This window comes from Salmo salar, chromosome 01 (genome assembly GCF_965601325.2).
Source record: "Salmo salar chromosome 01, fSalSal1, whole genome shotgun sequence".
Taxonomy (NCBI): Eukaryota; Metazoa; Chordata; class Actinopteri; order Salmoniformes; family Salmonidae; genus Salmo; species Salmo salar.
In genome coordinates, this window is record NC_138291.1 from 65,733,952 (window position 1) to 65,758,136 (window position 24,185).

The following is a 24,185-nucleotide window of genomic DNA, read 5'->3' on the forward strand; positions in this document are numbered from 1 at the left end:
ATACATCACTAGCAACAAGTACAGTGACATTGTGGTAGAGTACTATAATTACACAAGTTTGCTTGCAAGCGTCCTCATATGACCATTACCTACTTAACGTGACCTGTGTGACAGACCGGCTGCACAGCTGTCTGGTAATGTTACGAATCCCTTTGGCCCTGCAGTCTAGGGGAGATGGAACTGAGACCCGTAACATAAATCATGCAAATTATAATAGTGAAAAGTAACAGTGAGAACAAAAACCATAGACAACTGAAATCTACCGTCAAACACTAAAGGTTTATTGTTTAAACACACGGTAAGGGGGGGGGGGGTGTGAGAAAAGGGGCTGAGCGGGACCCAAGCAAAGAAACAATAATCCAAAAACACCCCTAAGCTAGACTAGCCTACCTCAATAACAGCTAGCTAACTAACCAAAAATACAGTGGGTGGTCCGCCCAGTTCTAACTAGGGTACTTAGACAAAGTATTCCTACGGGTAATGTATGCCCATGGGCGACTTGTCTTGGTACCCCCTTTTCCCACCAAACAAACAGTCAAACAACAAAACTCACAGGATTACCGGACAAATGTGACATGTAGTTGCAAAAACAAAAGAGATCAATACAGAGATAGAGAGAGACACAGGGAGATAGAGATTGGACACAAGAGCGATTGAGAGAATGAGCACAAAGATTGATCACAGAGTGAGAATGACCTAGAAAGAGATTGCAACTGACTGGGGTTTTTAACCAAGGGAAAGGGACTGTGATAGGTTGAGGGAAAAGGAACAGGTGTCTTCTGATTGGGGACTGATTGATGACTGATTGGGGAGTGATGATTGTCACCTGTGAGGGGAGAAGGAGAGACAAGAAACACACATACAGGATACACACACACACAGGATACCTGTATCCGTAACAGGTAACATCCTGGTCACCTCTAATAGGAGATCATACAGACAGATACCCTTCATGTCTATTCATAAACCCTTTCATCCAGGACAGGGTTCAGATCCTGCCATCGTATGAATACATTCGTGGCCCATCTATCTGGAATGGACAACATCTGAGGGCCTAAGAGTATGCAATGCAGCCTGGGATGTCTGCATGTGGCCCCAGCTAAATCCACTGTGGTTCAATGTTTCCCAACTCCAGTCCTTGAGTACCCCCAACAGTACAGTTTTGTTGTAGCCCTGGGAAAGCACACCTGATTCAACTTGTCAACTAATCATCAAGCCCTCAATGAGTTGAGTCAGGTCAGTTTGTCTGGGGCAACAACAAAAATGTGCTGTTGGGGGTACTCAAGGACTGGAGTTGGGAAACACAGATGTAGTGTATGCACAGCACCTTTCACCACAACCTTATCAGATCTTAGTTGGTAGAGCAAGGTTCTTACAATGCCAGGATAGTAGGTTCGATTCCCGGGACCACCCATATGCAAAACATTTATACATTTATATGACTAAGTCTATTTGATAATAGTGTGTGCTAAATGGCATTATATTATATATTATTTGAAGTTTGCCACTGTGCTTACAGTACACCATGTTTTTATTATCACGAATGTATAGTAGCATGTGTGTGTGGAGCTGCAATGGGAATGAGATAAACAAGTACTCTTTTGGAGCTCATATAAACAAGAAGAAATTAAGATATTCACACGCCATGATCATGCAAAAGTGATGGACTCCCATCTGCTTCATTTCACAGATCCAACAACACACGACCATGGACAAGAGCCACTTTCAGAGGTGGCTGTACGTTTCCACGGCAACACGTAGCATGTGGGGGCAGTGTGCAGGTGGAGAGAAACGTCACAGCTGTCCTCCCCACAGCTGGAGTGGGTCATGGGGAAGCGATGTCAGAGTCATAAGAGGGGCGAGAGAAAGAAGAGGTAGAGAAAGAGAGATGAGGTAGAGAGTGGCGGCCACCGTTAGGAGAGTAAGGCGTGGGTGAAAACCCTGACGTCTGAATGCGAGACGCAATTATATTTTCATAATGCATATGGAGGGAATCATAAGCAGCTAGCAGAGCCCCCCCTGATGGATGATGACACTGTCTGATGCTGCTGCTGGGCCCACGCAAGACAGAAATAACCCACTCAACCCAGGAGGAGAGTGGAAAACATAGGAGACACAAATTACCTCGCAATATAAAAGCAGTTCCATCAGTTCCTTCACATTCTTTGTTTAATTTGTCTTTGAAAACCTTGCAATATTGTTCTCAAAACACTATGCTAACATAGTTAAACAAATTGAAACAATCATTCTCAACAACAAATTGGTCAGAAAACAAAGCCTACCAGGGGAACAGGTTGTTCAGGACATTATGACAAATAACCTGGCCTCAACAAAGCTTGTTAACAAAACAATAGAGCACACACATCTGTGCTTACAAGCTGTTTTCTGCAATATAGAAATGTTCATATCAAAATAATAAATTGCCTAAAGATGCAAGGCTCTGTAAAAAAAGTATTCCCACAGAGTATCAAAGCCATGAACATCTAGTACTAAACGTGCTTGCAAACCAGAAAAATATGTAGGCCTACATCTTAGAGTTCTGATTTGTTCCAACCTGTAAAACACCTTCAAATAATACTTTTTCTTCAAATATTTTAACCAGTATTTCCTCATTTCTCTGTGTAGAACATTGTAGTTTGCTTAAATTCCAGGCCCTAGAATCCACTTACTAACAGGAGAATCACTGCAAATATGAGCGCAAATCTCCACATGCAGCTTGTCATTAATTCCCCATTTGCAACAGCACCCTTCCCTGTCAGCCATTATTTATGACATGTTATTCTAGTGTTTATTTATCATGGGTTGGTCCTATAATCACCCTGTTGCCTCTAATACATGGGACTGGCACCTCAATACCAATACCAATCAAGACAGGTTTTTCCCCCCTAAGGCCTCCTCATCCAGCTAAGCTTGTCATGGTGTGTAAAGACTGGGCCAGATGTGTTAGTCTGCACCTGAGAGGATTTACAGCTAGGGAATGAGAATGTACGGTCATTAGTGGTGTGTGTGTGTGTCTGTGTGTTCCTGCATGCACAGAGACACATTCACAGTTCAAGCAGGCAGAAATACAGCCGTATGAAGATTTCGCATCAGTCTGAAGAGTTTTGCAGAGGGCTGGGAAGGCATATATTAACCCCAGCTGTACCAAACCAAATGCTTGGCTAGAAGCAAGGGGAAATAATGTTCGAGTTGAGATAAGAGATTATTTGCAAGTGTACCCTTGGAGAGTTCATCAATGAGCTTGACGCCTTGATAAGTTCCTTTCCTGAGGATGGCTCACCCCTCACAGTTCTGGGTGACTTTAACCTCCCTACGTCTACCTTTGACTCATTTCTCTCTGCCTCCTTCTTTCCACTCCTCTCCTCTTTTGACCTCACCCTCTCACCATCCCCCCCTACTCACAAAGATGACCTCATCTTTACTAGATGCTGTTCTTCTACTAATCTCACTGCAACTCCCCTCCAAGTCTCCGACCACTACCTTCTATCCTTTTCCCTCTCGCTCTCCTCCAACACTACTCACTCTGCGCCTACTCAGATGGTATTGCGCCGTCGCAACCTTCGCTCTCTCTCTCCTGCTACTCTCTCCTCTTCCATCCTATCATCTCTTCCCTCTGCCCTCTTCCCTCTGCTCAATCCTTCTCCAACCAATCTCCTGATTCTGCTTCCTCAACCCTCCTCTCCTCCCTTTCTGCATCCTTTGACTCTCTATGTCCCCTATCCTCCCGGCCGGCTCGGTCCTCCCCTCCTGCTCCGTGGCTTGACGACTCATTGCGAGCTCACAGAACAGGGCTCCGGGCAGCCGAGCGGAAATGGAGGAAAACTAGCCTCCCTGCGGACCTGGCATCTATTCACTCCCTCCTCTCTACATTTTCTTCCTTGTTTCTGCTGCAAAAGCCACTTTCTACCACTCTAAATTCCAAGCCTCTGCCTCTAACCCTAGGAAGCTCTTTGCCACCTTCTCCTCCCTCCTGAATCCCCCCCCCCTCTCTGTGGATGACTTCGTCAACCATTTTGAAAAGAAGGTTGACGACATCCGATCCTCGTTTGATAAGTCAAACGACACCGCTGGTCCTGCTCACATTGCCCTACCCTATGCTTTGACCTCTTTCTCCCCTCTCTCTCCAGATTAAATCTTGCGACTTGTGACGGCCGGCCGCCCAACAACCTGCCCACTTGACCCTATCCCCTCCTCTCTTCTCCAGACCATTTCCGGAGACCTTCTCCCCTACCTCACCTCACTCATCAACTCATCCTTGACCGCTGGCTACGTCCCTTCCGTCTTCAAGAGAGCGAGAGTTGCACCCCTTCTCAAAAAACCTACACTCGATCCCTCCGATGTCAACAACTACAGACCAGTATCCCTTCTTTCTTTTCTCTCCAAAACTCTTGAGCGTGCCGTCCTTGGCCAGCTCTCTTGCTATATCTCTCAGAATGACCTTCTTGATCCAAATCAGTCAGGTTTCAAGACTGGTCATTCAACTGAGACTGCTCTTCTCTGTGTCACGGAGGCTCTCCGCACTGCTAAAGCTAACTCTCTCTCCTCTGATCCTTCTAGACCTATCTGCTGCCTTTGATACTGTGAACCATCAGATCCTCCTCTCCACCCTCTCCGAGTTGGGCATCTCTGGCGCGGCTCACTCTTGGCTTGCGTCCTACCTGACAGGTCGCTCCTACCAGGTGGCGTGGCGAGAATCCGTCTCCGCACCATGTGCTCTCACCACTGGTGTCCCCCAGGGCTCAGTTCTAGGCCCTCTCCTATTCTCGCTATACACCAAGTCACTTGGCTCTGTCATATCCTCACATGGTCTCTCCTATCATTGCTACGCAGACGACACACAATTAATCTTCTCCTTTCCCCCTTCTGATAACCAGGTGGCGAATCGCATCTCTGCATGTCTGGCAGACATATCAGTGTGGATGACGGATCACCCCCTCAAGCTGAACCTCGGCAAGACGGAGCTGCTCTTCCTCCCGGGGAAGGACTGCCCGTTCCATGATCTCGCCATCACGGTTGACAACTCCTTTGTGTCCTCCTCCCAGAGTGCTAAGAGCCTTGGCGTGACCCTGGACAACACCCTGTCGTTCTCCGCTAACATCAAGGCGGTGACCCGATCCTGTAGGTTCATGCTCTACAACATTCGCAGAGTACGACCCTGCCTTACACAGGAAGCGGCGCAGGTTCTAATCCAGGCACTTGTCATCTCCCGTCTGGATTACTGCAACTCGCTGTTGGCGGGGCTCCCTGCCTGTGCCATTAAACCCCTGCAATTCATCCAGAACGTCGCAGCCCGTCTGGTGTTCAACCTTCCCAAGTTCTCTCACGTCACCCCCCTCCTCCGCACACTCCACTGGCTTCCAGTTGAAGCTCGCATCTGCTACAAGACCATGGTGCTTGCCTACAGAGCTGTGAGGGGAATGGCACCTCCGTACCTTCAGGCTCTGATCAGTCCCTACATCCAAAGAAGGGCACTGCGTTCATCCACCTCTGGCCTGCTCGCCTCCCTACCTCTGCGGAAGCACAGTTCCCGCTCAGCCCAGTCAAAAAACTGTTCGCTGCTCTGGCACCCCAATGGTGGAACAAGCTCCCTCACGACGCCAGGACAGCGGAGTCAATCACCACCTTCCGGAGACACCTGAAACCCCACCTCTTTAAGGAATACCTGGGATAGGATAAAGTAATCCTTCTAACCCACCCCCCCCAAAAAAACACCTATAGATGTACTATTGTAAAGTGGTTGTTCCACTGGATATCATAAGGTGAATGCACCAATTTGTAAGTCGCTCTGGATAAGAGCGTCTGCTAAATGACGTAAATGTAAATGTACCTGTGATGGCCAATACAATACGGCTTGGGACACTGCTTGTCCAATCAGCTTCCATGATGGAAAATTATCACATATGACTTTACAATCTTTTATGTCCAACAATGAATCTTCAAATACACATTTTTGTGCTCAGAAAACGGAATAAAACCACCCAAAGGTCAAATTCGACCCACAGGCCGCCGGTTGGGGAACCCTGATACACAGTTAAGTTAGTTCCTACAGTACGACCAGGAGAAGTACAGTAGGTGAGGGCAAATGTAAGATTAGAGACGTTATGATAAACGTGTGGCAGAAGAGGTGGGACAGCAAGCCCAAGGGCCGGCATTTCAATGTTCTAGTCGTTCGGTTGCGCCCAGGGCATTGTACATCGAACTGGTCATTACATTTGGTTGGCAAGCATGTGAATGGTTTGTGTGCGGAGTATATGGTTGATGAAACAGTAAAGCATGTGTTGAAAGTACCGATATGTGGAAGAGAAGGAAATACGGTTGTGTAGGGTTATTGAGTTTGGACATGGATGGGAGGGTGGAAGGGATTTGGGGGATGGGGGAGGATTTATTATACGTAAGTAGGGCTCTTTTATTTTCTTAGTAGAACAGGATTAGGTCGGAGGGTTTAGTTTTTCCATAATGTTTGTTTCTTTATTGATTCATCTGTACACTGTGATTGACTACACACTCCAGTACAGTAGGTAGCGGCAAGCACCTATAACGTTTGTTTGAGGACCGCCATAATACCATAGAAGACAACGACCGGGAAAACTTTTGTGTAGCGACATCGTAAGAGATTGGATTATTGTACCAGTGTTGAATGTCTAAACTGAAATAGCTAACAAGCCATTATGTTAAGGTATGAATTATTTAAAAGTTGTTGCTTTGTTTGTTGAAACTGTCACTGGGCAGTGACACTGTTAGTTAGCTAATGTCAAAACAGACCAAAGGGGACCTTGTTTTTATTGCAGATCATTCTATGCAACGTCCTGTTTGAGTCTAGACGTTGAACATACCTAACTAGCTAGCAAGTACCTAACATTTGAACATTGATAGCTAGCTAGCTCCCGGACCGAAGGGGATATATCTTTTAGCTGACATTACCAATAATAGTTTATCCTGTTAGCGAACACTTCTAGGTCCTAAAAGTTATGGCGCTAGATACCTACCCAGTTAATTAGCTAGCTATATATGACTATGCCAGAAATAGTCATATCTGGCTATACATTGCTTTGACCTAGCTAGCTAGTTAATGTTATCATTCAGAGAGATATTTAAGGTCTTACCCTAGCTACGATTCCTAGCTAGTTATCTAACGCTAGCTGTAAACAGCAGAGTTGCCATCCTATTTTAAAAGGCCTTGATGAGTAGAATAACTAACTAGCTAGCTAATTAACGTTAGTATTTGAAACCATCCAGTCCTATGATGAAATGTCTATAATTTACAAAGCAATATTTTGTTTCTGGCAGTCATACAATATGACATAAAAAAATGTTATATATATATAATTACTTTTTTTATGTCATATTGTATGACTGCCAGAAACAAAATTATATCACACACACACACACACACACACACACACACACACACACACACACACACACACACACACACGCACGCACACACACACACACACACACACACACACACACACACACACACACACATCATTTGAAAATACAGTACAATCCCAATCAAAGTACAGAATAACCATATATTTTTGTACATTTACCCTTTTCTCAATGTTGTAATTACATGTTCTACTGGAAACTTGCCCTGATCTCTCATTCCCCCACCCCTTTCTATCTCCCCCTTTACTCCTCTCTCCCAGTGTGAAGGCTGTGTATAATGAGTTCCACAGCACTCATGGCCATCAATGAGCAGGACAAACTGCACTGGTGGAAGAACACCCACAGACCGGGCATACCCACTGACTGGCATCAGTTCCAGGTGCAACACACAACACACACAGCGGGCTAATGGAAGTTAATGGGGCCTAATGGAGTGTACTCTAATATGGGATGATGTAAAATTGTGCCCCTTTGTTATTGTCCGAGTTTGTCGAATGTAGTGAACAGTGTTACAAGCTAATGTAGCTAATGTGACCATTATTCGAGACTGCTAGAGGGTAATATACTGGACCGGTCTGCCTTGTTGTGGGCACCAGAAAATAAATAAAATTGAAAACTGTCAAGGCACAGAAAGGCGGCACGATAGAGGTGAGCATGTCTCCATCTGTCTTTGACAATATGCTACAGTACAACTCTATCTCAGTGATGCTAAAGGCCTTTGCCTGTATGTCAGATTCAGTGTTTTACCATTATCACGTCACACTTAGTATCCTGGAAGGATATTGACCTCATCCCGTCAGTAGAGGATGCCTGGTTATTTTTTTTTAAATGCCTTCCTCTCCATCTTATATAAGCATGTCCCATTCAAGAAATTTAGAACCAGGAACAGATATAGCCCTTGCTTCTCTCCAGACCTGACCGCCCTTAACCTCTCTAGGGTAGGTGGCACCAAATCGTCCCACCTACGTAACAGCCAGTGTAATCCCGTGGTGCGTTATTCAAAAATCAAAAAAATGCAAAAACTTCAATTTTTCAAACATATGACTATTTTACACCATTTTAAAGACAAGACTCTCGTTAATCTAACCACACTGTCCGATTTCAAAAAGGCTTTACAACGAAAGCAAAACATTAGATTATGTCAGCAGAGTACCCAGCCAGAAATAATCAGACACCCATTTTTCAAGCTAGCATATAATGTCACATAAACCCAAACCACCGCTAAATGCAGCACTAACCTTTGATGATCTTCATCAGATGACAACCCTAGGACATTATGTTATACATTACATGCATGTTTTGTTCAATCAAGTTCATATTTATATCAAAAACCAGCTTTTTACATTAGCATGTGACTAGCATGTGACTAGCATTCCCACCGAACACTGCCGGTGAATTTACTAAATTACTCACGATAAACGTTCACAAAAAGCATAAGAATTATTTTAAGAATTATAGATACAGAACTCCTCTATGCACTCGATATGTCCGATTTAAAATAGCTTTTCGGTGAAAGCACATTTTGCAATATTCTCAGTAGATAGCCCGGCATCACAGGGCTAGCTATTTAGACACCCAGCAAGTTTAGCACTCATCAAAGTCAGCTTTACTATAAGAAAAATGTTATTACCTTTGGTGTTCTTCGTCAGAATGCACTCCCAGGACTTCTACTTCAATAACAAATGTTGGTTTGGTTCAAAATAATCCATAGTTATATCCAAACAGCGGCGTTTTGTTCGTGCGTTCAAGACACTATCCGAAAGGGTAAATAAGGGTGACGGGCATGGCGCAATTCGTGACCAAAAAATTCTAAATATTCCATTACCGTACTTCGAAGCATGTCAACCGCTGTTTAAAATCAATTTTTATGCCATTTTTCTTATAAAAAAGCGATAATATTCCGACCGGGAATCTGCGTTTAGGTAAACAGACGAAAGAAAATAAAGCATTCGGTCGACTCGGGCACGCGCCTAAGCCCATAGTACTCTGATCGGCCACTTGCCAAAAGCGATAATGTGTTTCAGCCAGAGGCTGCCTCGATATCGTTCAGCTTTTTCCCGGGCTCTGAGAGCCTATGGGAGCCGTAGGAAGTGTCACGTTAGAGCAAAGATCCTCAGTCTTCAATAAAAAGAGCCCAGATGAAACACAACTTGTCAGACAGGCCACTTCCTGCATGGAATCTTCTCAGGTTTTGGCCTGCCATTTGAGTTCTGTTATACTCACAGACACCATTCAAACAGTTTTAGAAACTTTAGGGTGTTTTCTATCCAAAGCCAATAATTATATGCATATTCTAGTTATTGGGCAGGAGTAGTAACCAGATTAAATCGGGTACGTTTTTTTATCCGGCCGTGTCAATACTGCCCCCTAGCCCTATCAGGTTAACCAACACAAAAACATATTGTGGCATTCTGCATTAGCATCGAACAGCACCCGTGATATGCAACTTTTCAGGGAAGTTAGAAACCAATATACACAGGCAGTTAGAAAAGCCAAGGCTAGCTTTTTCAAGCAGAAATTTGCTTCCTGCAACACAAATTCAAAAAAGTTCTGTGACACTGTAAAGTCCATGGAGAATAACACCACCTCCTCCCAGCTGCCCACTGCACTGAGGATATGAAACTCTATCACCACCGATAAACCCACTATAATTGAGAATTTCAATAAGCATTTTTCTACGGCTGGCCATGCTTTCCTCCTGGCTACCCCTACCGCAGTCAACAGCACTGCACCCCCCACAGCTACTCGCCCAAGCCTTCCCCATTTCTCCTTCTCCCAAATCCATTCAGCTGATGTTCTGAAAGAGCTGCAAAATCTGGACCCCTACAAATCAGCCGGGCTAGACAATCAGGACCCTTTCTTTCTAAAATGATCTGCCGAAATTGTTGCAACCCCTATTACTAGCCTGTTCAACCTCTCTTTCGTGTCGTCTGAGATTCCCAAAGACTGGAAAGCAGCTGCTGTCATCCCCCTCTTCAAAGGAGGGGACAATCTTGACCCAAACTGCTACAGACCTATATCTATCGTACACTGCCTTTCTAAGGACTTCGAAAGCCAAGTCAACAAACAGATTACCGACCATTTCGAATCCCACCGCACCTTCTCCGCTATGTAATCTGGTTTCAGAGCTGGTCATGGGTGCACCTCAGCCACGCTCAAGGTCCTAAAGAATATCGTAACCGTCATCGATAAGAAACAATACTGTGCTGCCGTATTCATTGACCTGGCCAAAGCTTTCGACTTTGTCAATCACCACATCCTCATCGGCAGACTCAATAGCCTTGGTTTCTCAAATGATTGCCTCGCCTGGTTCACCAACAACTTCTCTGATAGAGTTCATTGTGTCAAATCGGAGGGCCTGTTGTCTGGACCTCTGGCAGTCTCTATGGGGGTGCCACAGGGTTCAATTCTTGGGCCGACTCTTTTCTCTGTATACATCAATGATGTCGCTCTTGCTGCTGGTGAGTCTCTGATCCACCTCTACGCAGATGACACCATTCTGTATACTTCTGGCCCTTCTTTGGACACTGTGTTAACAACCCTCCAAATGAGCTTCAATGCCATACAACTCTCCTTCCGTGGCCTCCAACTGCTCTTAAATACAAGTAAAACTAAATGCATGCTCTTCAACCGATCGCTGCCTGCACCTGCCCGCCTATCCAGCATCACTACTCTGGACGGTTCTGACTTAGAATATGTGGACAACTACAAATACCTAAGTGTCTGGTTAGACTGTAAACTCTCCTTCCAGACTCACATCAAACATCTCCAATCCAAAGTTAAATCTAGAATTGGCTTCCTATTTCGTAACAAAGCATCCTTCACTCATGCCAAACATACCCTCGTAAAACTGACCATCCTACCGATCCTCGACTTCGGCGATGTCATTTACAAAATAGCCTCCAATACCCTACTCAACAAACTGGATGCAGTCTATCACAGTGCCATCCGTCTTGTCACCAAAGCCCCATATACTTCCCATCACTGCGACCTGTACGCTCTCGTTGGCTGGCCCTCGCTTTATACTCGTCGCCAAACCCACTGGCTCCAGGTCATCTACAAGACCCTGCTAGGTAAAGTCCCCCCTTATCTCCGCTCACTGGTCACCATAGCAGCACCCACCTGTAGCACGCGCTCCAGCAGGTATATCTCTCTGGTCACCCCCAAAGCCAATTCCTCCTTTGGCCGTCTCTCCTTCCAGTTCTCTGCTGCCAATGACTGGAACGAACTACAAAAATCTCTGAAACTGGAAACACTTATCTCACTCACTAGCTTTATGCACCAGCTGTCAGAGCAGCTCACAGATCACTGCACCTGTCCATAGCCCATCTATAATTTAGCCCAAACAACTACCACTTCCCCTACTGTATTTATTTATTTAGCTCCTTTGCACCCCATTATTTCTATTTCTACTTTGCACTTTCTTCTACTACAAATCTACCATTCCAGTGTTTACTTGCTATATTGTATTTACTTTGCCACCATGGCCTTTTTGCCTTTACCTCCCTTATCTCACCACATTTGCTCACATTGTATATAGACTTATTTTTCTACTGTATTATTGTCTGTATGTTTGTTTTACTCCATGTGTAACTCTGTGTTGTTGTATGTTGTCAAACTGCTTTGCTTTATCTTGGCCAGGTCGCAATTATAAATGAGAACTTGTTCTCAACTTGCCTACCTGGTTAAATAAAGGTGAAATAAAATAAATAAAAAATAAATAAATAAACACTTATCATCCTGGCCAAATCATGCAGTCCGCAAAGGCCTGAAGGACTTAAGAGTCATTCAGTACTCACCATCTCATTATGATGAATCATCAAGTCCTAATTACTGATTGGTTTGTTAATTGTTTGTAGATAGTGTTATGTCTCCTCTGTGTCTGTATGTGTGTGAATGAATGACACAGCAATAAGCTTGTTGAGGTGACTGGGAGCACAGTGCTGTAGCGGTGGGACAGAGAAGACGGCAACAGAGAGCAGACCTGCCAACATGCACGCATTTTGCGTAATAACTACGCAATTCTCTGTCCATGTACGCAGGTACAAGATCTGAGTTATAGTACACAGAAATAAATAGGGCCTGATTTTTTAAAATCAAAAATAAATCCACTGAGCAAATTTAACATCCCGATTCTCGAGCTGCAACACACAGACATGTACGGAGTTTGTGTCAACGGACATGGAGATTAATACATCATAATTCGACGTAGCTGCCCCGTGTCTGCCCCTCCTCCTGTTTGTTGTGATGCTGAGTTTGCCGACTGTCAGCTGTACGTAAACACATGGACAAATCCCTTTTCGACTCTGTGTTGTGGAAAGGTAAACACTAATTGTTTCAAGCTAACGTTAGTGAACATAAGATGGACATTCAGTGGGCTCTAAAGTACCTGCAGTTCACTCGCATTTGCTAGTGAAAGAAATTAAATGCAAATACGAAAAATAACTGGTCGCATATGTGCGAGTATGATATACATTTAATTCTGCGTCCCATTAGTTATATTTTCCACGGAACATTACGAGGATCAAGCAACCTGATAGATTAATTATGATCCACGTCACAAAAAGCATTACAAAAGTATAATACAAAATAAATAAACATCTTGGCATTAAATTGAGTCGGGATTTTAGAAGACTGCGAGATGAAGAATGAATGTGTGTCCGGTATTAGCTATAGAGGCAATGCTGCTATAGACTCACAAACAGCACGCACATGAACGTGCGGGGGGAACCCCAATTTCGACGCGAGTTGAATCTCCAATTTGCCGCGCGCGTCTGGTACTCTAAAAAGTTGGACAAGGTTGGCAGGTCTGAGAGAGGGTTTCGTCCTGAGCCCGATAGTCTGATCAGCTCTGAGTTCAACTTGGGATAACCAGTACAATGAAAGTAGCTCACCGTTTAGCCAGGTACATTTCTTTGGCAACAAATCCTTCAAAACTAACCTGCTCTTGGACAGGCTAACTCAAGGCTAACTCCACTTACCCTGAATTAAATGACTGAGCCAAGATTTGAAGACCAATTAAATCAGCTACCCTTCCTCTCACAAAGATTGTGTCATCATCCCCTTCATTTGAGGAAGGCTGATTAAATATTTTATTCATCAAATGTTAATATTACACATTTAGTAAGGACAGCATTTGCTTTCCAAACTACATTTTTCACGTGATTGTATTTTGAAATTTGCAAAAGCCAAACTTACAGCCGCAACCAACCATAGCATTCAAGTAAAGACGTTCAGCCATTGCTAATGTGTACCCCTTTGGGTCCCCAGGACTAGGATTAAGAAGTGCCGTTCTATCCAGACCGATTGGATTCCCCACCTCACCTCTCGCTGACTACTGTATGTAGACATAATCCAACTCCGTGAACACATTGACTATACCTCAATATATGTGTGTTACGTGTACACGTTTGCTTTCTTTGCCAACCACAAGAATGTAGGTTAGATATGACAGCACTGCATAGCTAAGAAGTTTCAGTGTTGCTACAGTTCGCAAACAAAGTAATTGTGACACTATTTATGTTTTTCAGGTGATCATGGTGACAGTCTTATCATAGAGATGTGCAAAGCTGGTCCTCAGAATGAAATTTAATATTAGCTGGTGCTGGGGAAAAAGTGTAACACCAATCAGGCCCTTAAGGGCTGGAGTACCACGAAGAGGATGACCAGATCGAGATGTAATCAACAGACTTGACTTAAGATCCAGCATGATCTGATACAGGGCTCTTTTGGAGAGTTAGTCTTGTATGTTTTCTCCAGCACTAATCTAGTGTATGCTGAGGGTCAATGTTGTCAAGGTAAAACGAGTAAGCGAGCAAGCTAGCCAACTTGTTCTATAGCTGGGCTGCTCGGACAAGACGTGAACCCAGGACTGTATCGCATTAGTGGAAAGCAAGACTTCTCAGGGCAGGTTTACCAGTTTTGACTAGCAGAAGTAACTTTTCGTAGCACAGGTTAAGATAATTATCCTAAGCTACTGCTTAAGTTAACATGGAAGGTTAGGAGTTAAGAAAAGGGTTAGGGTTACCTAAAATGCTACAATTGTTCCCGACGTAACTCGAACATATCTAGCTACAACCAGGCCTACCCTGAGAACAGTCTTGGTTTCAACTAATGCAATGCAGAGAACCCGGGAGCCTATCTAACGTTAAAATGTGAACTAACGAAACAGATACAATTTCAATAAAGGCTGTCTTGCTTGAATTCAATTTTGAATATGGCTTAGAACAAATATATTGAGCGTTAATGTTCTCGGGATATAACATTAACTAGCTAGCAAAAAATATGTGTAGCTAGCTATTGTTGCTAAGATACAAGAGTGTGGATATGTTGAAGTTTTGGATCACAGCTCAGTACCTAGAACAGATAGATCCCCAATGAGGACATGCTGCATTTCTCACTATGAATGAGACTAGGATCTGTAATTCTAATTCTGTCTGTTTTATTCCCCATGTAATTATTTAGCGTTCCTTCATTGTTTGCTATAAATGATAGCGAAAATAGTTTTTTAAAATTAAATCAACAACTTCCTTGAATATTCAAATAGAAGTGGTCATAATTAATCGTTCTCTGTGATTTGAGTGTCACTGTTGACAACTTTGTGAAATTTCTCAGAGGCCATTTCAAAAAGTGCTTATTGGATAATGCAAATAAATGCAACCCCCTTTTTTTGCAAGAAAACTAGCTGATCGATCTCGGCGCCATCTGGTGACAAAATGGGAATGGAGTTCTCAGTGGTGGTCCAAAATGACATTCTGGAATATGGTGTATTGAACGAGAAAAGAGGGGGAAAAAATTCCCTTTTAAAATGCATTGGCCAATCAAAATCTAAACTTTCGTCGTTCCTATAATTTAATGACTTTGGTATGTAGGAATCTATCCTCCACAGGTCATTCAAGGATCAGACACGGAAGTTGTTTCTTAAATGGGGGAAAAAATACTTTATCTGAAAAGTCACCATTTTCAGATAAACAACAAAGATTAATATGATGTATTTGCTAGAGTCAATTACATGAGATTGACTTTATGAAAACAGATTAGCATTGTATTAACCCATAATGAAGCCTTAGTTTATACTGGAATTTCACTTGATGCACTTGTCATAATCCCTTTACTCTGACATGAGTTTAACAGAATTATGTATTGTATTATAACAATTTTACAAAACCGTTCAGTGTCACAAACCCTCCAATGAACTCACCTAGGATCCTGAGTTGTGTAACGTCTCCATGCAGACCAAAGAACATCCATAGAGGTCTGGAGTTGTCCACACACACCTGCATCCCCGCGTTGATTCCATTGAGGCTCAGAAATACCTCCCCCTCCACGTTCACCACGAAACCCAGGATATCACTGTTATGCAGGGGCGTCCCTACCCGACACACCGCCCAGAATTCCTTGCGATCGACCAGAGACTCCGGGCTGTATGGCAGGTCATTGGGCCGAAGCCCGGCCGGGTCGCACGCTGTCACGCCGTAGGAGAGTGACCCGAGACGAGTGCCACCAGCCTTGGTCACTTTCACAAACACAATCTCTCCACAACACAGTGGCCGGCTGGTGAACACCAAGGTCCTCTCGTCACCGCTGCGGTGCTCCACACCCCGGGTCACCGTGTTCTCATCGAGGGCTTTGACGTTGGCACCTCGCAGTGGGTGGAAGTGGAGATCGCTGTCAAGGAGCGAGGGGAGCAGGGAGCACTGCTGGGAGTTAAGGGAGTTCTGGGGGATGGAACAGGAGGTGGAGCTAAGGGGGTGCAGGCGCTCCTCTTCCTCCTGCTGCTGGTGGCGAAGGTCACACAGTCTGATAGAAAGGCGAGGGTCATCTGGGTCCCGCCATAAGGACGCCCGGTGGGCCGTGGTGAAGGAGTGAGGACGCAAGCAGTCGAGAGGCACCATTTCACTGTCTGTAGGGACAGAGAGACACAAAAGCAGAATGGTTAATCATCTGATTAACACTTTTCTTATAAAGTCCATGAATCAAATGGTCAAAGGTGTGCAAAAAAAAATTCTATGTTAGTACAATGCACAAATTCGTTCACTGAAGTGTCTTTTTTTTTACATTGGAATATAAGTATTATGAGCTGTTTGCCTAAAGCTTTTCAGTTGTCTTTCTTATGCATTCAAGATCTACTTTACTCACTGTTATGAAACATAGTCACAAATGCACAAATAGCTAAATGTGCATGTTTATGTGTTTAGAAATAGAAGCGTTAAAGTGGGAAGGGACATTGCTGGGGGGTAATGTTCATATCAGAATTAAATAGACATAATAGCGTTACATAACATTGACTGAATGAGCAGTTCACTTGTCCCCACTACAAAGACCAAAAAGCTCAGCTGTGCCCTGGACGGGACAGTTCTACACAATATCAGAGACCAAACATTCCAGCTGTTCCACACACTACACAGATAACATTAACTCGGCTTTCAGACTCCATATAGCTCACCATTCTGTTGAAAGCATTTATCAGCCTCAAACAGTTCTCATGGAATGTTAGTGCACCCAGAATTAAGTATGGGAACTAAAATGCTTTAACGTGCAAGTCTTTGGGTTAGTACAGTATCTTCTCATACCACTACAAGTTAAGCAACATGCATAAACATGATTAAAAAAAACTATACACTCAGGGGCAAGTTTATTAGGTACACTCATCTAGTACATAGTCAGACCCTCCTTTGCCTCCAGAACAGCCTGAATTCTTTGGGGGCATGGGCACATTGCTCAATTGGTATCAAGGGACCTATTGTAAGCCAGGAAAACATTCCCCACACCATTACACCATCAGCCTGTACCGTTACCACCAGGCAGGATGTGTTTATGGTCTCATGCTGCTTACGCCAAATCCTGACTCTGCCATCAGCATGGCGCAACAGGAACCGGGATTCGATGGATTAGATCATGTTTTTCCACTCCTTAATTGTCCAGTGTTGTTGATCATGTGCCCATTGGAGCCAATTCTTGTTTTTAGCTGATAGGAGTGGAACCCGGTGTGGTCATCTGCTGCAATAGCTCATCCGTGAGAAGGACTGACTAGTTGTGCGTTCCAAAATGTCGTTCCGCACACCACTGTTATACTGCTTCGTTATCCTTCGACCACATCAACAAACTGTTTTCGCCCACTGGATGGTTTTTGTTTGTTGCACCATTCTCAGTAAACCCTAGACACTGTCGTGCATGAAAAGCCCAGGAGGCCGGGCATTTGAGATACAGGAACCGGCACAACTGGCACTAACGATCATACCACGCTCAAAGTGGATTAGGTCATTCACTTTGCCCATTCTTACATTCAATCGAACAGTAACTGCATGCCTTGATGCCTGCTTTATATGGCAAGCCATGGTCACGCGACTCTGTCTGTAGGCGCGAACGGGCTGCTGTACCTTATAAACTGGCCACTGAGTGTGTTTATGCACGTGCCAGGACGTGTATACACATAACCCGACTTTACATAAGTCACATTAACATTGACTTTAAGTACAGTATGTCCTCTGTAGCCATTTGAACTATCCCATATAAAAATACTATATTATAGTGTGGTCTAAATACTAAAGCATTCACTGTCGTGTTTTTGTAGAATTTACTGTAGTGCTAAGGGCTGAAGTCCGCAAAAACAGTAGTGAATATTGTAGTATTTACGGCAGTGTTTTTGCAGACATGACAGTAGTAACACCTGCCGACTAGGGTTAGCCAAAATGGGACAACTACCAGACTACGCCTACTGTTTAATGAGGAGAACACCTTAATCACAACAGGTTCATGACAGGCCACCGATTGTGTTGGGTCAACAGTTTGAGCAATACAACAGACCAGACAACATCTTACGATTAAAAAAAAAAAATCCAATTGTAATTTTGAATGTTATACACAGGTTCTAGGCCCAAAGGGAAACAGTACAGAAGCAGAGATAAAGAATAAGCAAAGTTCATTAAAGCTTTGAGGATTATATTTGCTTGCTTGATATGGAAAACACATTAAGAGAACAAAATTACCTCTTAGATCTGTTACTTCCACAAGATAGCTTTCTGAAAAAATTGTGGTTTCACAGAGATTCAGCTGACCAAGTTCACAAGATGCCCCAAAACACTGACAAATACTGTACTTCTGATGGTTTTCAAGATCCACTTTACTAACTTATGAAACATACTGTCACATAAATGCACCTACATGTGCAAGTTTCTGTGTTAAATTTGGAAAGGACATTGTATTTGAAATGACCCTCTTTGATCATATATGTGACTTCAAGTCATAAGTATTTATGATTGTCTGAGTATTGTAGCACATGCCACTATATGGGTATGTATTATTGGTTGTCTGATGATATACAGTGCATTCTGAAAGTATTCAGACCCCTTGACTTAGTCCACATTTTGTCACGTTACAGCCTTATTCTAAATTGTATATATTTTTTTAAATCCCTCTACACACAATACCCCATAATGACAAAGCAAAAGCTTTTGTAGAAATGTATTTACTTAAGTTGATTGGAGTCCACCTGTGGTAAATTCAATTGATTGGACATGATTTGGAAAGGCACACACCTGTCTATATAAGGTCCAACAGTTGACAGTGCATGTCAGGGCAAAAACCAAGCCATTGAGGTCGAAGGAATCTTCCATAGAGCTCCGAGACAGGATTATGTCAAGTTACAGATGTGGGGAAGGGTACCAAAACATTTCTGCAGCATTGAAGGTCCAAGAACACAGTGGCCTCCATCTTTCTAAAATGGAAGAAGTTTGGAACCACGAAGACTCTTCCTAGAGCTGGCCGCCCGGCCAAACTGGGCAATCAGGGGAAAAGGGCCTTAGTCAGGGAGGTGACCAAGAACCTGATGGTCACTCTGACAGAGCTCCAGAGTACCTCTGTGGAGATGGGAGAACCTTCCCGAAGGACAACCATCTATGCAGCACTCCACCAATCAGGCCTTTATGGTAAATTGGACAGACGGAGCCACTCCTCAGTAAAAGGTACATGACAGCCCGCTTGGGGTTTGCCAAAAGGAACCTAAAGGACTCTCAGACCATTTTTGGCCTGAATAACAAGTGTCATGTATGGAGGAAACCTGGCACCCTCCCTACGGTGAAGCATGGTGGTGGCAGCATCATGCTGTGGGAATGTTTTTCAGTGGCAGGGACTGGGAAACTAGTCGGGATCGAAGGAAAGATGAACGGAGCAAAGAGAAAGAGAGATCCTTGATGAAAACCTACTCCAGAGCGCTCAGGACCTCAGACTGAGGCAAAGGTTCACCTTCCAACAGGACAACAACCCTAAGTACACAGCCAAAACGACGCAAGAGTGACTTCAGGACAAGTCTCTGAATGTCTGAGTGGCCCAGCCAGAGCCCGGACTTGAACCCGATATAATATCTCTGGAGAGACCTAAAAATAGCTGTGCAGCAACGCTTCCATCCAACCTGACAGAGCTTGAGAGGATCTGCAGAGAAGAATGGGATAAACTTCCCAAATACAGGTGTGCCAAGCTTGTAGCGTAATACCCAAAAAGACTAAGCTTTATACAGATTTCCCTGCTACAGTAGGTGACGTGAATGTGGTGGAGGGTGATTATGGCAGGTGTACCCTCTATATAACTCTATGGCAAGGTATTTATACGGACAGGTTCGAGGGTGACTCCTTTCAATGCAGGTTCTTCACCCGGACAGAGTTGAATAGTTCAGCACGACAAACTACTCACAAACAACAACCAGTATGAGTCATTGAAATGTGAGTACAAGCCTTTTAGCTTATCAAAGAGGATAAGAAGAGCATTCTCTCGACATTGTTTTGTATATTGTTGATATCGAAATTCTAAACGGCTTATTCAAACAGACATTGAGTCTCCTGGGCTGTTCTCTTTGGTACGTGTTGTGTTAATTGAACATGTTAATAAGTGTTGCACTTTTTGTGCTTTGCCTTTGTTACGCTAACTAGGCCTGCTTTATGACTGTTTGTTACTTTTGTTAGCTTTATATTGTTTGCTTGCCATACTATGCTATGTAACGATTGATAAATTAGCCTGCTATAGCTTAGGCCTACCATGCCACATGATATTGCACCCCTTTCTGGCCATTCATTATCTGCTGCTATATTTATGCATAGCTTTGCCAAGTTATATGCTTATTGCATATTGTCATTGATTATTTATTGTAACAGTCGTTTAATTATATATGTTCATTGCTGTTATTGCCTGTTATTCCCACCTTTCTTTCCTTTTAGATCAACCATACTCCATAGAAAGCCAACCAACTGTCAATCATTCCCTGCATCTATAAAGACTTAACTGAACTGCATTTCTGCTTCCGCCTGCTCTTTAACTGGAGTTCCATAGTAGATGGGCATCACCATAACCCTCACCTCAATCAGTTACAATCTTGTAATTTAAGAATATTGTGACAAGCTAGGAACCAATGTTTTGGTCAGTGTTTCTCTGGACACGCTTATTTGGGGAGGACATGCATGAAATGTATAAAAGCACCCCTCGGTCATGTTCAGGTGTGAGCTTTGTACCTGGAAGGTCCTTTGTGTGTGTATATAGGCTGTACGGCGCCGTTGCTGTTGGCTTATTTCTGTAAGCAACCACTTCTGGTCACCGTGCTGTCTTGAAATAATGTTTCGGTGTGGTCAATTGTTCTGAATGGGATGTGTTGTTCGACCATCAGTAGGCAGGTTTCCATTGATCCAGGGTGATTCCACAAAAGCAATGTCGCAACAACAAAAAAATGTGCAACATATGTAATGGAAACTGCAGATATAGGGGATATTTTAAAAGCTCAAAAACATTATTATCCATTGGACAGCGATGGATTTTGTCAAAATGTATTGCGAAAAATGGCAGAAGGATTTGTTTTTCAAATAAATGATTTCCAAATACTTATGAAATTATGCGGGGCACGTGATGTAGGCTAATCACATAACTATAAGCGCTATTCTAAATGCCAACTGCCTGCAAAACCAATAAAATCAAAAAAGAAGTGTTTCTTTGCAGGGCAACGATTGCTCTGACTTTCAATGCCCAAATTGCTTCGTTTTGCTTTTCAAGCTGGCTGGCAAGTTTCACCATCCGATTACTTCAGATCTACAGGAACACAAGTTTCACCATGGCACAGACCGTGGCGATGCAGTGGCACATGAGAATTGTTAGAATATGGCAAATATTAGTCAATTGCATTCTATCCATGCTGGCTTTCGCGGTCTACATGAAATATGTGGACAGGCATATAGGCGGTCACCAATTTCTTAATGCGCAATGGAAACACTAAATTTTTATTGAACACTAGATTTTGCTATTTTTTGTCGGTGTGACTTTACCTCCAGTTGTTTCCATTGACACAAGCTGGTTTCCCTTTAATGGACCTCGCTAGCATGTGTCTAATGTTAAGATATTACAACTCTAATAAATATTTTATATTTTTTCTAAGGTGTTGTCTGGTCGTAGCATTTCTCAGAACTGTTGACCCAACTCCATAGTTGGTCTGTCATGAACCTGTGTCTGGTTGAGGTGTTCCCCTCATTAAACAGTAACTGGGGTCGTCTGGTAGTTGAGACATTTTAGCTAAACCTAGTTGGCAGGTGTTACTACAATATACTACAGTATACTAGTCATGTCCACAAAACACTACAGTGGATACTGAAGTATTGTCACGCCCTGACCTTAGTGTTCCTTTTTATGTCTCTTTTTATGTCTCAGGGCGTGAGTTGGGGTGGGCATTCTATGTTCCCTATCAATGTTTTGTATTTCTGTGTTTGGGCCTGGTATGGCTCTCAATCAGGGACAGCTGTACATCGTTGTCGCTGATTGGAAGCCATACTTAGGTAGCCCTTTTTCCACCTGTCTGGTGTGGGAAGTTGTTTTTGCATTGCTGTGAGAAGCCTGCGAAACGGTTTGTTCATTATGTTGCTTCTTGTTTTGTTTTTTGCTGGTTCACCATTTATATTAAAATATGATGAACCCAACCCACGCTGCGCCTTGGTCTCATTCCAACAACGGACGTTACAAGTATACTACAGTAATATCTGCAATACACTAGTGAATACTATCATATACTAGTAATTTCTGTAAAAACACTAAAGTAAACACTAGTACACTACAAAGTCTGCAAAAAACACTAGTGAATACTGTGGTATATAATAGTATTGTTTCATGTGTGTTAGCTGTAAATGGGTAACATGTTTGAACTAAGACCACAAAGGAAATACATTAACTTTGTATTATTCTTGACACATTTCTAAATGAATTGTATTCACATGTGTGGTTGTATTCTTTTTAAACAGTCAATCAATCAAGGGATATTACAGTGTGGAGTATAATATTCTACAACATTCTATATTAAGGACTACACGATCCAGGGGGAAACTCAGAGGGAATCCCCAGCATGAGCTCCCCCAGGACAGCACTTTCAAATCAGCATAAATAAAGCTAGCAGTCAAATCAATCTTAAAATCCTAAAGTAAGCACAATGTAATCATGGGATAGTACAGCGTGTAGTATAATATTCTACACAGTATACTACAAAAGTGTATAGTTAGCACTACACGTTCGAGGGATACAATATACTGTATAGTCCAGTATACTACAACATTCTAAAGTAAGAATTACATGACTAGTGTGTAGTACAGTATTTTACAGTATTCCACAAACGTCTATAGGAAGCACTACACGATCGAGGGATACTACAGTATAGAGTATATGATTCTATAGTATACTACTGTTAACTACAGAATTCTATAGTAGTAAGCATATGTTTATGTGGGATGTGTTTGGGTGGTATAGAGATAGCCAATGCTGCAACTGAAGGGACAGACATTCTGAAGCACCAACAATATCCCCTTTCCTTTGGCTGTGCTTAACACCAATACATAGTCTCCCTTAGGGATGAAATGGTTACCGTTCCACGGGAAAATTTCCAACGGTTAGTATTACCGTTTCAAATTGTAATTATCATTAAAACCGTGTTTTATTTCCGTGGTTTGACAAACTCACGGTAAATACTGACCAGCATCAACCAAAGTTAGCAACAGTCTGACGAAGGCGCAGCATGCAACGTGGGTTTTATTTTGTGTGACAACATGGCGGAGGGCAGTGACAGCGCTCGGGGGATTTTTCAGCCTTCGTTTGAGGACCACATCTGAAGTGTGGTCTTATTTTGGATTTTACAAGAGTGCTGAGGGAAACTTAAAATTGAAGATGGTCACCGTGTCTGCAGAACATGCAACAAAAAATTGTTGCAAAAGGGGGCAACACTTCAAATCTCGAGTCATCTTCGTGACCACCACCCAGTACTTTATTGCGAATGCAAGGTAAGTTCACTTTTAGCTCAATGCATGATGTGGGGACTTCGGAATGGGGGAAAATGTCATGGTTTGTCTGTCCAACTTACTAATAGCTTGTCAATAATGTAAACTGAAGCTTTCAGTGTTACCTACTGTTGTAAAAACACTACACGTTGCTCTGCTGCTGTATGCGTCTGCAGACTATTCATCCATTGCACACGATAACATGTTATGTAGTTTAGTCAACCAACCAACATATTTTGTTAATTTAAAATCCGTCAGTGGTCGACTTGGTTGTAAAAGTGTTCCAACAGGAGAAACACTATAGTCCTATACAATTCTCTCCTACATTTATGTCAATTGTTGGGCTCATTGCAATTACTATCACTGCCTTCTTAAGACTAATTTGTATTTATGTAAATTGTGCATGGGATCATTGCATATACTCAAATGCAACACAGAAGATAGACTGTGTGTGTGAATAATACTTATAATAACACCAATAATAATAATACATTTGCAAATCCCTTG

At 43.0% G+C, this 24,185-nt stretch overlaps 1 protein-coding gene across 1 annotated transcript in view; it reads right to left on the reverse strand.

The window, feature by feature from the left end:
- LOC106607228 (E3 ubiquitin-protein ligase NEURL1) overlaps positions 1-24,185 on the reverse strand; it is an 88,196-nt gene that overhangs the window by 7,556 nt on the left and 56,455 nt on the right. The window contains exon 4 of the mRNA XM_014203982.3: positions 15,593-16,294. Coding sequence (XP_014059457.2) covers positions 15,593-16,294 — 702 coding nt within the window. The remainder of the gene's footprint in view (positions 1-15,592; positions 16,295-24,185) is intronic.